The 20,374-nt window shown below is 42.8% G+C and overlaps 1 protein-coding gene across 1 annotated transcript in view; it reads left to right on the top strand.

The window, feature by feature from the left end:
- The window catches only part of LOC130914754 (solute carrier organic anion transporter family member 3A1-like), a 37,465-nt gene extending 21,481 nt beyond the window's left edge, over positions 1 to 15,984 (top strand). Inside the window, exons 5-10 of the mRNA XM_057834270.1 lie at positions 1,076 to 1,240; positions 3,954 to 4,152; positions 4,222 to 4,357; positions 7,085 to 7,257; positions 7,356 to 7,420; positions 15,416 to 15,984. Of these exons, the coding sequence (XP_057690253.1) occupies positions 1,076 to 1,240; positions 3,954 to 4,152; positions 4,222 to 4,357; positions 7,085 to 7,257; positions 7,356 to 7,420; positions 15,416 to 15,795 (1,118 nt within the window). The 3' untranslated portion in view covers positions 15,796 to 15,984. The remainder of the gene's footprint in view (positions 1 to 1,075; positions 1,241 to 3,953; positions 4,153 to 4,221; positions 4,358 to 7,084; positions 7,258 to 7,355; positions 7,421 to 15,415) is intronic.
- Positions 15,985 to 20,374: the final 4,390 nt, after the last annotated feature.

Genomic DNA, 20,374 nt, shown 5'->3' with positions numbered 1-20,374 from the left:
TGAATGTATATATTCGTCCGAGTTTTATTCATTTTTTTCTTAATGCATTGCCAAAATGTATATGATCGGGAAAAATGATCGGGAATGATTGGAATTGAATCGGGAGCAAAAAAAGCAATCGGATCGGGAAATATCGGGATTGGCAAATACTCCAACTAAAACGATCGGGATCGGATCGGGAGCAAAAAAACATGATCGGAACAACCCTAATTTCTATCATGTCTTTTGATGGCCGCACTTCATGGCACTTCCGTTCGCAATTCAATTTGACTTGAAAGTAGTTTGTTAGTGTGTTCAGTTATAAATTAAAAAGGTCAATTGATAAAATTAACTTACAGATGCAATCTTTGAGTCAGGAAATGAAAATGGAATGAAAAGAAAAAACATAGTAACCTTTGCTATGTTTGGAAGTCATTTAATGCTGTGAATCAACCGTTAAAGTTGTTAAAGTTGCTCCCGTTTTTGCATTAGTTCCCTTCTGTCTACTTTCGACATGTGAAAGTTTTAAAACTTTCATCATTTAAATCTTTTTTTTTTTTTTTGCTGATTTAGGAGTATTTTAGAAAAAAAAGTTACTTAGTTTCGCTGGGAAGGTTCACTACAACAGAGCCTTTCTGAGAAGTCTACTGCTTTAAGATGGCGGTTGTTTACTAGCGCCGCCGAGTCTTCCATTTTGCATCTAGTTCTACATGCATATGATATCTAGTGTAGCATCAAGTGAGCTGTTGGCTACAGTCAGGAAATATTGGAGCCACCTAGCATCGCGTTTGCAACAGCGTCACAACACTCTTCCCTCCTTCCCACTCCCACTTTTCTTTCTCCGTGTGTCTGACTTTTCTCGCGTCATTCAACCAGTGTAGTAACGCATAGTAACGCACATTGTCCCATTGGCAAAACAGTGACGAAATCCAAACGGAGAAAAAAAGAAAAACGTAATGCACGAAAAACGTAGATATTTTGAACGTATGACGTACACATTTAAAAATCAGTGCTCACTTGTACAAATTACGCCGAAACCGTACAACTTGACAGGTATGGGAGACCAACTGAGTAAACTTGGTTTGTTGGCTTCTAGTGATCCCGCGGGTAACCCGGCACCTTCTATCCAACCCGGTGTTCAGCTGTATAACGTTAGCGGCTTGCATGGAGATCGCCGTAGTGGCCGGTTTCGCCGCCTTCCTGGGAAAATATCTGGAGCAGCAGTTCAACCTCACCACATCCTCAGCTAATCAGTTGCTAGGTAAATTATTATTATTATTATTGTTATTGTTTCATTTATTTTTCACGAATTGAAAAAAAAAATGAAATCATTGGCTCCCATTGGCAGTGCTAGACGTCATGTGCGGCCATTGAGTCAAAATAAAAAAAATGGATGTACATGTGCAACGCCATAGGCATAGTTTGACTTTTGGGCCAGGAGGGGCACAACATGATGATGACCCCAAAACGCAGTGTCAGCAATAAAATTAACTTACAAGAATATTTACAATAATAAGTTAAAAATGAGCGTTTTTTGGTTTTGCATCATTCTTGAGGGGAATTCTAAATCAGGCTGCTGAGGACAGCTTTACTTGCCAAGATCGTCATCCATTGAATATGGTACGCCTGCCAGTGTCGTGCCAATGTAGTTTCCCCAGTTAATAATTGTATCCCCTGGGCGGAGCCGTATAGAGGTAGATTTGTGTCTTCATTATTCAATCATCAAAAATGTGTTCGAATGCAAAAATAAATTTGAAACTCAAAAAAATGAATTTGAAAGCTATTTTTCTTTGAATTTTTTGATTGCAGTCAATTTTTTTGAATGAAGCAATTTTTTTTTTAAATTGAAGTAATGTTTTTTTTTTGGCATTTGGGCCACATTTTGGCTATGACATTTGTGTCTTTATTATTCAATCACAAAGTTGCTTCAAACAAAAAATACATTTTTTCAAACGAAAAATTACTTAAAAAAAGAAAATTTTCAATCATAGAAAAAAAGTTTTTGAATGCGAAAAAATATTTGAGACTCAAATATTTGCCTTTGAACACTTAATTTTTCATTAAAAAAAGTTTGATTTTAGGTATCCTTTTTGTGTTTGGCCATATTATGGGTAGGACATTTGTGTCTAAATCCTTCATTCCCCAAAATCCTATTTTTTTGTTGTTGTAAATAATATGCAAAGCAAATGACCGTCTAAGGTGCTAGTCACATGATCTGTTCGAAAAATAATTTTGATCCATTATAAACATATCTTTTTTTGTTCCTTTCATTCATTTTTGTTGTTTGCTTTAATGCAGGGGTCTCCAAACCGGTCCTTCAGGACCGGTGTGTGTCCTGGTTTTTGTACATACCGATCAAGCACAGACTTTTTAACCAATGTGGTTTCTGCTAAAACAAGCAGCACCTGACTGCAATCAACTGATTACACTTATAAAACATCAGATTGGTGAAAAGGTGTGGTCTTGTTTTGTTGGAGTGAAATCCTGCACCCACTGCGGCCCTGTGGAATAGTTTGGAGACGACTGCTTTAATGCTTTACAGCCTTTATATATATACTGTATAGACCCCAATCACCAACGTCACACAATCACGTGATCGCTGTATTGTCCGTCATTGTGTGCCCGTATTGTCAACGACCGTAGTTTCTAAAGGTGGATTCACTTGCAAATTATGGAAGCCCCGGTGCTTTCAGACGCTGTAAACGCATTGGATGAGTTGCACAAAAGCCGTTATTTGGAAAAGCTTCAGTCGATCCAGTCGTCAGATCCATATTTGATGCCCAAACCGATGTTTCCTCCCATCCGGTCCCGTCCCGTGCATCAGAGCTCGTCCTGAGACTACAAAATTTCCAATCATAATCCAGTTCATGTCACGATGAGGAGTCGGGTACCCAAAATCGGCACCGGCCCGAATACAAACCGACATTTGGTCAGCTGAGCGTCAGCGTTGTCACGATTGTAAAATGAAACTTCATCGACAACGGGCCCATGTGTGCCGAAAATAGCCGCCCCGCGTGAAATGTCCCCCCGGACGGGAGCGCTTATTTATAATGCTTTATTGACGTGAAAACATCAAATGTTTTCATGGACGCATTACAGTAATGGATTTACGACTGTAAGATCAGTTTTAAGTAATTAAATTACACAAAATATTAGTACTGTATTTTAGTAACAAATCGTGGACTGGGCCACATAACCATCTTTGAACAGAAACGTATTAGTCTACAGGTTTTCACGACCATATCCCAATGACAATCACACAGGTATGACATTTATTAGTTCAAGCAGAGTAAAATAATACATATTCACGGTACAAGAAAGTCATTTCCGTGTGGGTGCTCCCGTCAGGGGGGACATTTCACGCAGGGCGGCTATTTTTTGGCACAACACCTGTTGTTGCGCTCACCTTCTTGCTGTGCGACCATGGCTACGTGCTTCGTAGTCTCCATCTGATGATGTCTGCGATCGTGTTGGCATCATATTGATGTTTTCGCCGCTGTCTGACGGCTGTCGACACAAACGCATCATGGACCGAGATAAACAAACCGTGCTGCTTTAGAGATTTGCCCTTTTAACAATGGGCACACAGCAACTACTAAAATGACCGTTTATCTTCTCTGTTACTGCAACCAACCGCCACACATACCTTCACCATTTTGATTAATCAATGTTAACGATTGTCGGGAAGGTTTTTGGGTTCGTTTACTAGGCGGTGATTCCGTAGACAAGCAGAAAAACTCGCAGTAATAGGAGGAATGTACGTAGCGGTAATATGTAAACACGATGAGCTGACGGACAATATGGCGGCACCAGTCAAGGGGGCGGAGTTGTGACATCACGTGATTGGGGTCTATAGGAAAGTCAATTACATGCAATGACACTTTTCGGCCACCGGGCCCCCCCCCCCCCCTTAAACTCCGCTTATATGCAACACTGCCTGTCGAGTCTTTTTGGCGAAAACCTGTCACTTCCAGGGATGACGGCCATCCCATGCGCCTGCCTTGGTATCTTCTTGGGTGGGCTGCTGGTGAAGAAGCTGAACCTCTCAGCCTTGGGCGCCGTGCGTATGGCTATGGGCGTCAACCTGGTGTCCACGGCCTGTTACGTCTCTTTTCTCTTCCTGGGGTGCGACACTGGCCCCGTCGCTGGGGTAACGGTCGCCTACGGCAATGAGTAAGTGAGCACGCGGAGATGGACGTGGATGCTTAGGTGCTGTATAGATTAATGGGAGTTGTTTTGCAGGACGCTGCGGCACTGGCAGCGACCCGAGTCTCCTTGCATCAGCAGCTGCAATTGCTACACGGCTTCCGTTAGCCCGGTGTGCGGCTCCAACGCCATCACTTACCTTTCTGCCTGCTTTGCCGGCTGCACCAAGCCGGTAAGTGAACACACGCGCACACACTCACCTTATATAAGGCAACTGTATTTACTTATACACATTAGTGGAACATTGAAGGCAAGGTGGTCAAAGTGCATGCTGAGAAATTGCTATTACATTGTTATTATCATAGTATTACATTATAATTGCTTATTAAGTTGCATATTTTAGCTCATTTTCTTCTAAAATAAGCAATCAGTGTGTCACTGATTAACTAAAAAATTAGTCGAATAAATGTCAGATATAATGTAAAATTTACGATTCAATCAAACAAATGGATGGTTTATTGTTCATATTACATGAAAAAGATCACAAGAGTAAGCCTTATTTTTTACAATTAAAAAAAATCTTATTACATTATAGTCTTAAATATAAAATAAACTCTTTTGGATGTATAATGTACTGTATTTTGTGAATAAAGTTTTGTGAATACCTAAATACAAGATATTTATACCATTTTTAATTAATACATTTGAATTATTTTATGTCTTTGTTCAATAATATGTGATTTTATTCTTAATAAAAATACAATTAAAACCCATGAGTTAAAGAAAGGATTTTACATTTGTCTTTTTTCCAAATGAATAGTTAGTTGTCTATTTTTAACAAAGCAATCAAATTTTGGGAAAATACAACAATTTCATAGGAACATTTAACATAAATATTTGTATTTTAATTATAGGTATAATTAAATAAGTAAATAGTATAATATGAAAAATTTCTTAACTAATTTTGTGTATGGTAAAAAAAAAAAAATTATATATATATATATATATATATATAATTTAATTAATAAATAAATGTAAAGAAATAATATAATATATAAAATAAATAAAGATATATAACATAAATATAAATAAATAATAAATATAATAATATAAATATACATATGGCGGAAAACACTCAGGTGATTTGAAGTTCCGCTTTGAGACCCCCAATTTGGCCAAATTTGAAAATTGTCCTATATGCATGTGTGATACATCATTGAAATGCATAAAATCTCAATTTTCTGGGGGAAGAAAAATTTTGAACAAGAGGGCATTTAAAAAAATTTTTTTTAATTTAAACCGCAAAACCCTAACTGGAGGTGAGAGCACGCAAGAGCATAATTAAAGACGCCACGATTTTAATGAGATATCATCGCGTACTCACCTCTTCTAGATCCAAAAAACTCCATGTAGCATGAATCACCGAGTGTCAACACACAGCTGTGAATGGCCACAGCTGGATTTTTGGGGGATTTTATGGGTGAAACATGGTAACGTAACAAGGGTCGTGATGCAGAAATCGCAGACATGAAAGAAGGGTCGAGATTTTCTTTTTCAAATATTTATGCTTTTAAACTTTTGTTTTTCAATTTTTCTTTGTTTGGATTGATTATTTATCATCTAAAATACTGGGGAAAATGCGACAGTAACAAAAAAAATACAATTAAACGATAGTTATGAGGTAGATATATATTCGTGACTTTTTAACAGACTTTTACAGAATTTTTTCCATTGTGACGTAATTTGTCAAATGTTTAAAATATGCAAGTGAATCATTTTTTAAAGTAATTTTTTACACGAAATATTTGACATTAATAAATGGTTCTAAGCTAAAAATGACAGACATTTCGAATAATAAATACAATTGCTTACCTTCTTTTTATGGCTAGGTTGAAACATCAGCGGTTGCGTGAAGTCTGTAAACTGGGGTTTCCAGGGTAAAACGGACAAATTAAAAATAGTTCGGGGGCTTATTGCGCCATGAATCTGCTATGGCAGCATATAGACATATTGTTCTATCCAACACAAGAGTTCTTTTGTCAGACCGAGGCGACAAGGTGGACAGAGTTTCGGGCAAAAAAACTTTTATTTTGAAAACAGAGGTTCTTCCGCTGACATGCGGGGATGAGAAAAGTACAAACAGAAAGCGCTCCAACGGAGGAATGAGTCAGGATGACTAGAAACAAAAAATGTTCAAACACAAAGCACTCCAAATGGGGGGAAAGGTAACAACATAAAATACTCCAAAAAGAGGACAAAGTCAGGATTACTATGATCAAGATTTACAAACACAAAGCGCTCCAAATGGAGGATAAATATACAGGATTACTATGAAAGCTATGACAAAAGGCTGCTGTGACTTACTTGAGTAGAAAGACACTTCTGCACTGGACAAGGGAAACTAAGGCAATATATACACAAGAGGTAATGGGGAACAGGTGGAAACAATAGGTGATTAGGTGACCAGAGGAAGAGCAAGTACGCAGACACGAGGAGGGTGAAGCCTTCAAAATAAAACAGGAAATGGCATGACATGACATCTTTTGCCTTAAAATACAGCAGTTTATTTTAAAGAGGGGTGCAAGAGCAGAAACTGCTTTTTCAGACTTGTCTGTGTTTTCCGCCATATATAATTATAAAATCGTCGTCTCGCCCACCCGGGCGGTATGGTCTGTCCTTTCAAGCTCGGGTCCTCTACCAGAGCCCTGGGAGCTTGAGGGTTTTGTGCGCGATCTAAGCTGTCCCTAGGATTGCGCTCTTTTGAACGGAGACGTCGGACGTTGTTCCTGGTATCTGTTTGAGCCGTGCACCTTGGGGGTGCAGCTTGGGGGTTACTGTCCCAAGTGTCAAAATTATTAAGCCAGTTTAATATACTTGTATATACATATATATTTAACAATTCAATTAATTATTTAGTCATTCACATGCCCCTTTACTGTCCGTTGTGTTGTTCTACCAGAACCTGACAGGTTGCACGTGCATATCGAGCAGCGCGGAGGAGGCGGTGGCCCTCCCGGGCAAGTGTCCGAGTCCGGGCTGCCAACAGGCCTTCCTCACCTTCCTGTGCGTCATCTGCTTGTGCAGCATGATCGGAGCCATGGCCCAGACGCCCTCTGTCATCATCCTCATCAGGTTGGCCACCAGGGGGAGCGCTTACATTCATGATAATGAACTCCGAGGAGCCTGCCTTGAAGCTCACTGTACTACTCCTCTGTTGATGGCTTTTTTAGAACGGTGAGTCCAGACCTGAAGTCGTATGCTTTGGGAGTCCTTTTCCTGCTCCTCAGGCTAATCGGTAAGATGACACACACACTATCCCATCATTTAGCTCAGAACCACTTGAAGCAAATTGAGTATCACTAGTTCTATTACGAGTACAGTGTTACGTTCATGAGGTTATCAAAACTTTTACTATAACATACGCATGGGCAATAGATTTATTTATACAATTAATTTTTTTTTTTTTTAATTAATCCAGTTTCGTCTCCCAAAGAAATGCAGTATGCACTAAAGAGCCATTTTTTATTTGTTTCTAAATACCAATCTAAATTCATGTTATGTGCTAATTATTTATACAGTTACTTTTCCATTTGTTTCATTGATTGCTAGTTATGGTATTTTGTAACACTCTATTTGACAATGGCGCCATAAGACTGTCATTAGACAATGATAATTATGACAAGATACTGTCACGAGCATTAATGACTGCTTATAACAGATGTCATGTAGTGTTATCCAGCAAATTATCTCACTTTTGAATAGATGTAAAAGATCCGAGCTGGACATAATTGAAGTTAGTAACGTAATTTGCCGGATGACACTTAATGAAATACAATGGTGCAAATAAGTATTTAGTCAACCACTAATTGTGCAAGTTCTCCCAATTGAAAATATTCGAGAGGCCTGTAATTGTCAACAAGGGTAAACCTCAACCATGAGAGACAAAATGTGGGAAAAAAACAGGAAATCACATTGTTTGATTTTTAAAGAATTTATTTGCAAATCATGGTGGAAAATAAGTATTTGGTCAACACAAAAGTTAATCTCAATACTTTGTTATGTACCCTTTGTTGGCAATAACGGAGGCCAAACATTTTCTGTAACTCTTCACAAGCTTTTCACACACTGTTGCTGGTATTTTGGCCCATTCCTCCATGCAGATCTGCTCTATAGCAGTGATGTTTTGGGGCTGTCGTTGGGCAACACGGACTTTCAACTCCCTCTGCAGATTTTCTATGGATTGAGACCTGGAAACTGGCTAGGCCACTCCAGGACCTTGAAATGCTTCTTACAAAGCCACTCCTTTGTTGCCCTGGCTGTGTGTTTGGGATCATTGTCATATTGAAAGACCCAGCCACGTCTCATCTTCATGCCCTTGCTGATGTAAGGAGATTTTCACTCAAAATCTCTCAATACATGGCCCCATTCATTCTTTCCTTTACACAGATCAGTCGTCCTGGTCCCTTTGCAGAAAACAGCCCCAAAGCATGATGTTTCCACCCCCATGCTTCACATTGGGTATGGTGCAATTCAGTATTATTTTTCCTGCAGACAAGAGAACCTGTGTTTCTACCAAAAAGTTCTATTTTGATTTCATCAGACCATAACACATTCTCCCAGTCCTCTTCTGGATCATCCAAATGCTCTCTAGCGAACCGCAGACGGGACTGGACGTGTACTTTCTTCAGCAGGGAGACACATCTGGCAGTGCAGGATTTGAGTCCCTGGCGGCGCATTGTGTTACTGATAGTAGCCTTTGTTACTGTGGTCCCAGCTCTCGGTAGGTCATTCACTTGGATACCCTCGTGTGGTTCTGGGATTTTTGCTCCCCGTTCTTGTTATCATTTTGATGCCAAGGGGTAAGGAGGGAGTTGAAAGTCCGTGTTGCCCAACGACAGCCCCAAAACATCACTGCTCTAGAGGAGATCTGCATGGAGGAATGGGCCAAAATACCAGCAACAGTGTGTGAAAAGGTTGTGAAGAGTTACAGAAAACATTTGGCCTCCGTTATTGCCAACAAAAGGGTACATAACAAAGTATTGAGATTAACTTTTGGTATTGACCAAATACTTATTTTCCACCATGATTTGCAAATAAATTCTTTAAAAATCAAAAAATGTGATTTTCTGTTTTGTTTTTCCACATTCTGTCTCTCATGGTTGTGTCACACCGTGGTGAGGTTTGTCGTGTCATGGTCATTTCCTGCTTTATTTTGTAAGTCTTTCCCTCCATGTTTCAGAGCACTTGCCCTTCCTCATGTCCTTCCTAATCACTAATAGGTTCCACCTGTTCCCCATTACCTTCTGTGTGTATATATAGTCACTCACCCCTTTGTTTTGTGCCAGAGTGTCTTCGTCCGCTGACGTGTCACCCCAGCCTGCTTTAGTCCACAGCCAAAGTCACCACGTGAATCAAGTCCTGAAGTATTTAGTAAGGCTTTTGAGTTTGTTTGCTATTTTGTTTTGATGATACAGTATTTTTGCCTTCCTTGTGAAGTGAATTTTTGTTTGTAGAACCTGCTTTCTGATTGCGAATATTCTGTAAGCATTTCTGAGTTTGTTTGGTACTTTGTGTTTTTGATAACGTTTTTGCCTTCCTTGATGAAGTGAATATTTTTTGAAGAACCTGCCTTATTTGTTTTCACCTTAAGAGAGACTGTTAAATAAATCCTTTTGTTAACCAAGATAACTCTGCATTTGGGTCCTCCTTTGAGTCCAGTTCTGACAGTACACTCTGGCCAGAATGGACTCAGCAGAGTTCAACCAGCTGTCTGCTGCCATGCTTTCTCAAGAGGCCCGTATTGCTCGACAGGAGGAGTTTCAGGCTGCCATGGCGGCTCAGCTAGTTGGGTTAATCTCACAGCTGAAGGACCTAACCAGCACCCTGCAATCAACCGCCGGACCATCAGTTGAAGCCATTCCCCCTGTGGCTGTTCCAGGCCCGGCAATCCCTGCCCTAGGGACCGGGGCCAAGCTGGCCCCCCCAGGAAAGTTCTCCGGTGAGCCGGGGCGATGCAAAAATTTCCTAATTGACTGTTCGATTCATTTTGAGCACTCCCCCCAAGCATTCACCACAGACCGATCCAAGATCGCCTTCATGATTTCCCACCTGGCTGGTAGGGCAAGAACCTGGGCCATGGCTGAGTGGGGCCGAAATTCACTGCTGTGCCACTCTCTTGAGGGATTCCAAACCGCCCTCACGACAACCTTTGACCCGGTTTCCACGGAGAGGGAAAGGGCAAGGGAGCTGAGCGGCCTCAAACAAGGCAATGGCTCAGTCAGTGATTATGCCATCCGTTTTCGCACATTAGCGGCAGAGAGTGGGTGGTGCCCTACTGCACTCTACGATGTGTTCCTGAAAGGGCTGTCAGTCCCCATTCGAGAGCGACTGGTGCCCTTGGACCTCCCGTCAGACCTTGACTCCCTAATCGCCTTGTCCATCCGGACTGACAACCATCTTCATGAACTCCAGCAGCAGCAGCAGAGGGGCCGATCCACACGGGAGGTGTCGCTGCGGTCCCGGGAACAAGAACGGCCAGAGCACCGCAACTCGTCTTCTAAAGCAGGTCTTCCACCCCCTGTGGAAGAGGCTGAGCCCATGCAACTCTGCCGAGCACGGTTGACGCCAGAGGAGCGACTGCGACGACAGCAAGAGGGCTGTTGCTTCTACTGCGGGGAATCGGGTCACCTCGTTGCTTCCTGTCCAGTCAAAAGACCAAAGACCGGTAATCAAGACAATACATCAGCGCTTGCTCCTCGACCGTTCACGCCAGTTAAGGTAACCCACAGTGCAACCACTACTGACTTAAGGGCTCTCATTGACTCAGGGGCTGATGAGAGCTTGATGGACTGGGGCTTATTGGCAGACTTGGGCCTTGAGGCCGTACGTTTAACCAGGCCTCTTGAAGCCAGGGCTCTGAATGGTGAGAAACTGTTCACCATCACACACTCCACAGAACCAGTGAAACTCTCTACCCATGGTCACACAGAACTCATAGCCTTTCACCTCTTTCAGTCACCAGCCCGGATGCTAATTCTTGGCCATTCATGGTTGTGCAGACACAGACCCCACATAGATTGGGGGTCAGGGGCAATACTGGGTTGGGGAAAAGACTGTTCCGATCATTGTGTGCTCCATCCTGACTCCGGAACACCTGCCACCTCTGTTAATAACGTTTCTCTCCATGCTACCACAGACCCTGAGGTCGACCTGAGAGGTGTGCCCCCTTGCTACTACCATCTCCGGGAAGTTTTTAGTAAATCCAAAGCCATGTCACTGCCACCACATAGACCATACGACTGCGCCATAGATCTGATACCTGGTTCCACCATTCCCAGGGGTCGCCTTTACCCAGTTTCCGGACCAGAGAAGGCAGCCATGACAGAATACATAGAGACTTCGCTAAAGGCAGGGCTTATTCGTCCTTCTTCTTCCGCAGCTGGGGCTGGTTTCTTTTTTGTGGGTAAGAAGGATGGGTCATTAAGGCCTTGTATTGACTATAGCCCCCTAAATGCTATTACTATCAAGAACCGATATCCATTGGATCTCATGTCATCAGTGTTCGATCAACTTCAACGGGCAGGAATCTTCACAAAGTTAGATCTTCGTAATGCATATCACCTCGTAAGAATCAGGGAAGGGGATGAATGGAAAACGGGTTTTAACACTCCTAGTGGTCACTATGAATATTTGGTTATGCCGTTTGGGCTCACCAATGCCCCAGCAGTTTTTCAGGCCTTGATAAATGATGTGTTAAGAGACTTCCTAGATCACTTTGTCTACGTATATTTAGATGACATTCTCATTTACTCACCCGACCTTAACACCCATAAAAAGCATGTAGCAGCAGTTTTGCAGAGGCTTTTAAATAATAATCTTTATGTCAAGGCAGAGAAAAGTGAATTTCATGCCACAACCATCTCCTTCCTGGGCTTCATTGTAGCCCCTGGAAGGGTGCAGATGGATCCGGCTAAAGTTAGCGCTGTGGCCGAATGGCCCACTCCTGGTAGCCGTAAGAAGTTACAGCAATTCCTTGGATTTGCAAACTTCTATAGGCGGTTTATCAGAGGCTTCAGCGCAATAGCGGCGCCATTGCATGCACTCACTTCCTCCAAGGTGCGGTTTGCCTGGACTTTTGAGGCGGAGGCCGCCTTCCGGAACCTCAAGACCCGCTTCGCTACGGCGCCGATCCTGACCATGCCAGACCCCAAGCGACAATTCGTGGTAGAGGTGGACGCTTCCAACGAAGGCATTGGTGCCATCCTCTCTCAACGCTCTGAGCAAGATGGGAAGATGCATCCCTGCGCCTTCCTGTCCAGGCGGCTGTCCAAAGCAGAACGTAACTATGATGTCGGCAATCGCGAGCTACTGGCTGTCAAAGTGGCGCTGGAAGAGTGGAGGCACTGGCTGGAGGGGGCCGAGCACCCCTTCATCGTCTGGACAGACCATAAGAACCTTGAATACCTACGCACTGCCAAACGCCTCAATTCCCGCCAGGCCAGGTGGTCGCTGTTTTTTAACCGCTTTTCTTTTTCCCTTTCTTACAGGCCAGGGTCTCGGAACGCGAAGCCCGATGCGTTGTCACGGCTCTATGACCCTGAGCCTGTTGCCAAGGCTCCCGAACCTATCCTTCCACTGACCTGTGTGGTTGGAGTGGTGACCTGGCAGATAGAAAATGAGGTCAAGCAAGCTAATGGTGGGGCTCCACCACCTAGGGGGTGTCCAGAAAATCGACTTTTTGTCCCTGTTGCCCTGCGCCCCCAGGTGATTCATTGGGCCCACTCCTCGCTGCTTTCTTGTCATCCGGGAGTACGGCGAACAATCCATGCCATCTCCCGGAGGTTCTGGTGGCCCTGTATGGAACTGGAGGTCCGGGAATATGTCGGCGCATGTTCGATCTGTGCCCGAAATAAGACTTCTGCAAGAACAAAAATGGGTCTTCTGCAGCCATTGCCCATCCCCACCAGGCCATGGGCTGAAATATCAATGGACTTCGTCACGGGGCTCCCAGTCTCCCAGGGGAACACCACAATCCTCACAGTGGTGGACCGTTTTTCCAAGATGGCCCACTTCATCACCTTACCTGCACTGCCCACAGCCAAAGAAACTGCAGAAATTATGGTCAACAATATCTTCAGGGTCCATGGTTTCCCGAAGGACATCGTCTCGGACCGGGGGCCACAGTTCGTGTCCCGCTTCTGGAGGGAGTTCTGTCGCCTAATCGGGGCCAAGGCCAGCCTGACCTCGGGCTACCATCCAGAGTCCAACGGCCAGACCGAACGCCTAAACCAGCAGCTGGAGACTGGCCTCCGGTGTCTTGTTTCCCAGAACCCTACAACATGGAGCAAACACCTGGTCTGGGTAGAGTATGCCCATAACACGTTGCCCACATCAGCCACCGGATTTTCCCCATTCAAATGTGTTTTCGGTTATGAGCCACCTGTCTTCGCAGCGCAGGAGCAAGAAGTGTCAGTGCCATCTGCTCATGCCATGATCCGCCGATGTCGGCGTATTTGGACAGCCGCCCGCCAGGTCCTTCTTCGCCAAGGGGACAGAGTCAAGAAAGCCGCAGACCGCAGGAGGCGTCCAGCACCTCTCTACCAGCCGGGTCAGAGGGTTTGGCTCAGTGCAAAGGATCTGCCCCTCAAGGTTCTGTCCAAGAAGCTGGCGCCGCGTTTTGTTGGTCCTTTTCCGATCTCGGAGCTCGTCGGTCCTGCGGCTGTCCGTCTCCGTCTGCCTCGTTCCCTTCGTGTCCATCCCACTTTTCATGTCAGCCGGGTCAAGCCTGTTGTGGAGAGTCCCATGGTTCCGGCCCTTCCTCCTCCACCGCCTCCCGTGGTCATCGACGGGGGTCCTACCTACAAGGTCAAGCGGCTGCTGGCTGTGCGCTCGAGGGGTCGAGGTCGGCAGTATCTGGTGGACTGGGTGGGGTATGGCCCTGAGGAGAGACAGTGGGTCCCGTCCCGGTTCATCTTGGACCCCAGCCTGATCGCTGACTTTCACAGTGCTCATCCCGACCTGCCTGGACCGTCTGGTAGCCGGTCCTAGATGGGGGGGTTCTGTCACACTGTGGTGAGGTTTGTCGTGTCATGGTCATTTCCTGCTTTATTTTGTAAGTCTTTCCCTCCATGTTTCAGAGCACTTGCCCTTCCTCATGTCCTTCCTAATCACTAATAGGTTCCACCTGTTCCCCATTACCTTCTGTGTGTATATATAGTCACTCTCCCCTTTGTTTTGTGCCAGAGTGTCTTCGTCCGCTGACGTGTCACCCCAGCCTGCTTTAGTCCACAGCCAAAGTCACCACGTGAATCAATTCCTGAAGTATTTAGTAAGGCTTTTGAGTTTGTTTGCTATTTTGTTTTGATGGTACAGTATTTTTGCCTTCCTTGTGAAGTGAATTTTTGTTTGTAGAACCTGCTTTCTGATTGCGAATATTCTGTAAGCATTTCTGAGTTTGTTTGGTACTTTGTGTTTTTGATAACGTTTTTGCCTTCCTTGATGAAGTGAATATTTTTTGAAGAACCTGCCTTATTTGTTTTCACCTTAAGAGAGACTGTTAAATAAATCCTTTTGTTAACCAAGATAACTCTGCATTTGGGTCCTCCTTTGAGTCCAGTTCTGACAGGTTGAGGTTTACCCATGTTGACAATTACAGGCCTCTCTAATATTTTCAAGTGGTAGAACTTTCACAATTAGTGGTTGACTAACAACTTATTTGCCCCTCTGTATATAAATCGATTAATGAAAGAAATGGGCTAGAAATAAACTGCAGAGGAATAAGTTCAGTCTACACCACATGCGGACACGTGGGCATGCAATGTAATATTACAACTAATTCCTTACCTTAGATGTTTAGCCTTAACCCACAATTAGTGGTTGACTAAATACCTATTTGCCCCACTGTATGTCATAAGCATTCAGTAATGCCCATGATAGTGTCATGTCATAATTATATTTTATGACAGTCTTATGATGCCGCTGTCAAATAAAGTGTTACCAAATACCATAACTAGCAATTAATGAAACAACTGGAACAGTAACTGAATAAATAATTAACACAAAACATGAATTTTGATTGTTATTTACATCTGTAGCACTGCAATGCATGCTAGGAGACATGTATTACCTATTAACCTAAATAAATCACTAAATAAGCCGCACTGGACTATAAGCCGCAGGATTTAAAATAAAGGAAAAAAGTAGCGGCTTATAGTCTGAAAATTACGGTAATCGTAACTTTGTTACAGTATGTACCTCACTAATCTTGCCTGTGTCCTGCCCCCTGCTCCAGGCTTCATCCCACCGCCGCTGATCTTCGGCATGGGCATCGACTCGACCTGCCTGTTCTGGAGTTCGGTATGCGGCGAGAAGGGCGCCTGTATGCTATACGATAACGTGGCTTATCGCCACCTGTACGTTAGCATCGCCATCGCGCTCAAGTCGTCCGCCTTCCTGCTGTACGCCACCACGTGGCAGTGCTTGAGGCGCAACTACAGGAAGTACATCAAGAGCAGCGAGGGCTTCCTGACGCCCACCGAGCTCTTCTCCTCAAACGTGACTCTGGACCGCCTGGGCAAGGAAGCGGCCCACTCGGACGCCGCCAGCCGGACCAAGTTCGTGTTCACCTTGGAAGACCAGGAGGGGTGCGACAACATGGAGTCCGTCTTGTAGTCCCGACCTCGTTCACTCATTGGCTGCTGTTAATAGCGATAGATGTCCAATCCACTTGAAGTGGGAGTTTGGCAGCGAACGTTTGCTGCCAAACTCCCACTTCAAGTGGATTGGACATCTGTCGTTGTCAATAGCAGCTAACGAGTTGTCTCATTTTCCTCTTGGCCGCACATGAAGGTTGCACTAAAATTTTTTAATGAAGGATGGACATACTTGAAATCAATTCCATTTTATTTCTAAAAAAATTAACAGTATAGAATTTACGTCATAGGATCATAATGCCGCTGTCCAATTAAAAGCATGTAGCTCCACATTTTTTTTCGTTATATTTTGCTTGACAACAACAATTCGTGTTGGCTAGAAAAAACATTTTGTTTTTTTCAAATTTTGGTTGGAAAAAAACATACCAGGGGAGAAAATCTGGAAAAAAAAAAAAAAAAAGGAAAAACCTGTCATCATTTTAAAAACGATAAGTATTTTTATCTATACGGGGTAACACAGTAAGTATACAGTTATAAAAAAAAAAAATGCACAACAGAAAATATTTTGGACAAGTAGCGCTATTACTGTTTACTTACTTTTGCACCCCCTATTTATAAATATGAATTTTTTTTTATAGTTTATAGTTTATTTTGTTTTTTGCAATTAGGAGAGTCTTGTTTTTTAAGGGAAAAAATGCTGGGAAAAAAATCTGGAAAACATCTTGGCTGTTTGTCAATTATTTTATTTTTTTTTTTCAAATTTTACATACGGGGAGGAGCAGGAGTATTTGCATCCCTTGTGATTCAATCATAGATGCATTTCCACTCACAAAGACAAAATCTAAAAAAAAAAAATCTGGAACTCACATTGTATGATTTTTCAAGAATTTATTTGTAATTTACTATGTTCTTAAGTATTTCTGCCCCTGAGAAAATCAGTGCTAATATTTAGTGCAGAAGCCTTTTTTTGCAATTACAAAGGTCAGGCGCTTACTGTAGTTCTTCACCAGGTTTTCACATATGGAAACAGGGATTTTGGCCCATTCCTACACACAAATTTTCTGTCAGGTTTCGGGGCTGTCATTGAGAAACATGAAGTTTCAGCTCCATCCAAAAATTTTCTATTGGATTGAGGTCTGGAGACTGGCTAAGCCACTCCAGAACCTTGATATGCTTTTTACGCAGCCACTCCTTGGTCAGCTTTGCTTTGTGCTTCGTATCGTTGTCATGTTGGAAGGCATGTCCTGTCCAGCCACGACTCATCTTCGAGTCTCTGACTGAGGGAAGGAGTTTGTGGCTCAAAATCTAACGATACATTTCACCATTCATCCTCTGCTTTACACAGTACAGTCGTCCTGTCCCCTTTGCCGAAAAGCAGCCCCAAAGCATGAGGTTTCCACCCCCATACTTCACAGTGGGGATGGTGTTCTTGGGATTGTACTCATCTTCCTTTTTCCTCCACACACAACGAATAAAGTTTGCACCAAAAGTACTTTGGTCTCATCTGACCACGTGACTTTTTCCTATGACCCCTATGCATCATTCAGAATATGGTCCCTGGCAAACTTCAGACGAGCCTTCACATGTACTGGCTTCAACAGGGGAACCTTCTGAGCAATGCATGATTTTAAACCGTTGAACCGTAGTGTTCTACTGACAGTAGCCTATGAAACTGTGCATCCAGCTCTCTTCAGGTCATTGACCAGCTCCTCCCTTGTAGTTCTAGGCTGAGCCCACACTTTTCTCATCATGAGTGATCCCCCATGAGGAGAGATTTTACATAGAGCCCCAGTCCGAAGTAGATTATCAGTCATGTTTAGCCTTTTGTATTTTCTAACAATTGCTGCAAGTGTTGATTTATTCTCACCAAGATGCTTTCCAATTGTCCTATAGCCTTTTCTAGTTTTGTGGAGCTCAACAATTTTTTTCTCTGGTGTCTTTCCAAAGCTCTCTGGTCTTGCCCATAGCAGCAGTTGGATTATGACTGACTGTGGGATGCAAAGGTGACAATAATGAGTTTAAACGGGTGGTGGGTAGGTGGTTACTCATGTCGATGTTTTTTTAAGGTAGACTAACAACTCTTTGCGTGTCATAATTATTGCTGAGTCTCAGGGGTACAAATACTTATGAACCCCAGTAAATTACAAATAAATTATTGAAAAATCATACACTGTGAGTTCAGGATTTTTTTTAGATTACAGTGTATCACAAAAGTGAGTACACCCCTCACATTTCTGCAGATATTTAAGTATATCTTTTCATGGGATAACACTGACTAAATGACACTTTGACACAATTAAAATTAGTCTCTGTGCAGCTTATATAATAGAGTTAATTTATTTTCCCCTCAAAATAACTCAAAATATAGCCATTAATGTCTAAACCCCTGGCAACAAAAGTGAGTACACCGCATGGGAACTACGTACATTCCTAACTGTCCTGTTAGGTTTTGTGTTGGTTTTCTCCTAGTGTGACTTGTCCCTGTGATTGCCCATTGATTTCACCTGTTGTGACTCCTAGTGTATCCTCCAACCTGCATCCTCCTGTGCTCACCTGTTCCTCGTTGTGTCGTTACTCCTTGTCCGTGTGTTTGTGTGTGTATTTAACCTCCCGGTTTCTTTTCACTCCTTGTTGCGTCATTGTCTATGTCTGTGTCAAAGTCAAGATCCTGTCCAAGCCCTCGTGTTCTAAACCCTCCGGTAAAGTAAGTTTTGTTTGAACCTTGCCTTTTTGATCCCTAGTACTTTTGGTTGTACTTTGTGTTTTGTTAGTTATTATTAAAACGTTTTTTTTGAGATCACCACCACCTCCCTGGCTGCCTTTTGCTTCCCTGCATTTGGGTCCACACCACCTGCCTGCGTTTTCCCTGACGGTTACAGGAGTGCTGTCAGCATTGCTGCAGAGATTGAAGAGGTGGGGGGTGGGGGTAATTCCCACCACCATGCTTGACTGTAGGCATGACACACTTATCTTTGTACTCTTCACCGTGGTTGCCGCCACACATGCTTGAGACCATCGGAACCAAACAAATGAATCTTTGTCTCATCAGACCATGGTCAGGGTTAGGGTTAGGGTTAGGTTAGGGACATGGTTCCAGTAATCCATGCGCTTTGTTGACATGTCTTCAGCAAACTGTTCGCGGGCTTTCTTGTGTACCGTCTTCTTAAGAGGCTTCCTCCTGGGGTGACAGCCATGCACACCCATTTGATGTAGAGTATAGCCCATGGTCTGAGCACTAACAGGCTGACCCCCCACCTCTTCAATCTCTGCAGCAATGCTGACAGCACTCCTGTAACGATCACATGACATTTTGGAGGGAAAATGACAAGCAGTTGGCCATTTAGGGATGTACGTATTTACTAAGGGGTGTACTCACTTTTGTTGCCAAGGGTTTACATATTAATGGCTATATTTTGAGTTATTTTGAAGGGAAAATAGATTAATTCTAGGGTTGTTCCGATCATGTTTTTTGGCTCCCGATCCGATACCGATCGTTTTAGTTTGAGTATCTGCCGATTCCGATATTTCACGATCCGATTGCTTTTTTTTTTTTTTTTTGCTCCCAATTCAATTCCAATCATTCCCGATAATTTTTCCCGATGATATACATTTTGGCTATGCATTAAGAAAAAAATGAATAAAACTCGGACGAATATATACATTCAACATACAGTACATAAGTACTGTATTTGTTTATTATGACAATAAATCCTCAAGATGGCATTTACATTATTAACATTCTTTCTGTGAGAGGGATCCACAGATAGAAAGACTTGTGACTTTGTGTATTGTGACTAAATATTGCCATATAGTGTATTTGTTGAGCTTTCAGTAAATGATACTGCAGCATGCCCCAATGCATGATGGGAAGTGGAACCATGATGGGAAGTAAAACCATGACTGTGCGTCGTGCTACCAATGGATATATCTTCTCTGCTTTGGGAAATAAGATGGGTGTTAAGACAAAGAACTATTGACACTTTGCTTCCCCACATTGCTTCCCATGATATCTCTAATCATAGGGAGAGGGATTGCAAGGTTTTGGCCAATTGAAGAATGGCTTCAAAGGCTGCCATAAATCACTCTACTCATTTTGAGCTGCCTTTTATCTCTCTATATAGGTAAACTGGCGTCATAACAGATTGAACGCGACAGTGAGTGAGAAGTTCGTTCAGCGCAAATATTAATAAAGTTAAATATTTTAATGTGACACATTTTATATTAAATTAATTGCCGTCGTTATCGGGATATTTTTGATAACCCTACGGTAAGCCTAAATTAAAGACTGAATGAGTGTAACATATTATGTCTGTAACGTTAAATATAATTAGAAAACGATTTAATTAAAATATATATATATATTTAAAAAAGGCATCGCCGATATTTTTTTGCCGATTCCGATACTTTGAAAATGACGTAATCGGACCCGATCGGGACATCTCTAATTAACTCTATTATATAAGCTGCACACAGACTACTTTTCACTGTGTCAAAGTGTCATTTTGTCAGTGTTGTCCCATGAAAAGATATACTTAAATATCTGCAGAAATGCGAGGGGTGTACTGACTTTTGTGATACATTGTATGTCTCTATAAGTG

The sequence above is a fragment of the Corythoichthys intestinalis genome, chromosome 1, assembly GCF_030265065.1.
Source record: "Corythoichthys intestinalis isolate RoL2023-P3 chromosome 1, ASM3026506v1, whole genome shotgun sequence".
Lineage (NCBI taxonomy): Eukaryota > Metazoa > Chordata > Actinopteri > Syngnathiformes > Syngnathidae > Corythoichthys > Corythoichthys intestinalis.
Note: the sequence above shows the minus strand (reverse complement) of the source record. Positions and strands in the feature narration are given on the sequence as shown.